A 1,008-nucleotide genomic window follows, 5' to 3' on the forward strand; every position below is an offset into this window, starting at 1 on the left:
AGGCTGGGGGAGGTTGGGGGGGGCTGTAGGGGCGGCGCCGCGGCGGCAGCGGCGGTATAAAGGCGGCGTCGGGGCGGTCGCGGCGGCAGCGGCGGTCGGTGGCGGCGGCGGCAGGATGACGGCGAACGGGACGGCGGAGCCGGTGCAGATCCAATTCGGGCTCATCAATTGCAGCAACAAATACCTGACGGCGGAGGCTTTCGGGTTCAAGGTGAATGCCTCGGCCGCCAGCATGAAGAAGAAGCAGATCTGGACGCTGGAGCAGGACGGGGAGGATTCCAGCGCCGTGTTGCTCAAAAGCCACCTGGGCCGGTACCTGGCGGCCGACAAAGACGGGCGGGTGAGCTGCGACAGCGAAGAGCCCGGTCCCGATTGTCGCTTCTTGGTGGTGGCTCACGGCGACGGGCGCTGGTCGCTGCAGTCCGAGCCCCACCGCCGCTTCTTCGGCGGCACCGAGGACCGTCTCTCCTGCTTCGCCCCCGCCGTCTCGGCCGCCGAGAAGTGGAGCGTCCACCTGGCCATGCATCCCCAGGCCAACCTCTACAGCCTGGCCCGCAAACGCTACGCCCACCTGGGACCCCGCCGGGACGAGCTGGCCGTGGACCGCGACGTGCCCTGGGGGGTGGACGCCCTCATCACCCTCCTCTTCGTGGAGCAGCGTTACAGCCTGCAGAGCTGCGACCACCGCCTCCTGCGCTCCGACGGCCGCCTGGTCCCCGCCGCCGAGCCCGGTACCGCCTTCACCCTCGAGTTTCGTTGCGGGAAGGTGGCCTTTCGCGACGGGGAGGGTCGTTACCTCGCCCCTTCGGGACCCAGCGGGACCCTCAAGGCGGGCAAGAGCGCCAAGGTGGGCAAGGACGAGCTCTTCGCCCTGGAGCAGAGCTGCCCGCAGGTCGTGCTCCGAGCCGGCAACGACAGGAATGTCTCCACCCGGCAAGGTACGAGGGGATGGGGACACCACACACACACACACACACACGACACACCTCCGCCCCCCCCTAAGTCCCT

The 1,008-nt window shown here is 69.1% G+C and overlaps 1 protein-coding gene across 1 annotated transcript in view; it reads left to right on the forward strand.

Annotated features, from left to right (window-relative positions):
* Window positions 1-74: 74 nt before the first annotated feature.
* The window catches only part of FSCN1 (fascin actin-bundling protein 1), a 9,903-nt gene continuing 8,969 nt past the window's right edge, over window positions 75-1,008 (forward strand). Inside the window, exon 1 of the mRNA XM_014936136.1 lies at window positions 75-938. Coding sequence (XP_014791622.1) covers window positions 116-938 — 823 coding nt within the window. The 5' untranslated portion in view covers window positions 75-115. The remainder of the gene's footprint in view (window positions 939-1,008) is intronic.

This window comes from Calidris pugnax, unplaced genomic scaffold, assembly GCF_001431845.1.
Source record: "Calidris pugnax isolate Ruff unplaced genomic scaffold, ASM143184v1 scaffold17, whole genome shotgun sequence".
NCBI classification, from domain to species: Eukaryota; Metazoa; Chordata; class Aves; order Charadriiformes; family Scolopacidae; genus Calidris; species Calidris pugnax.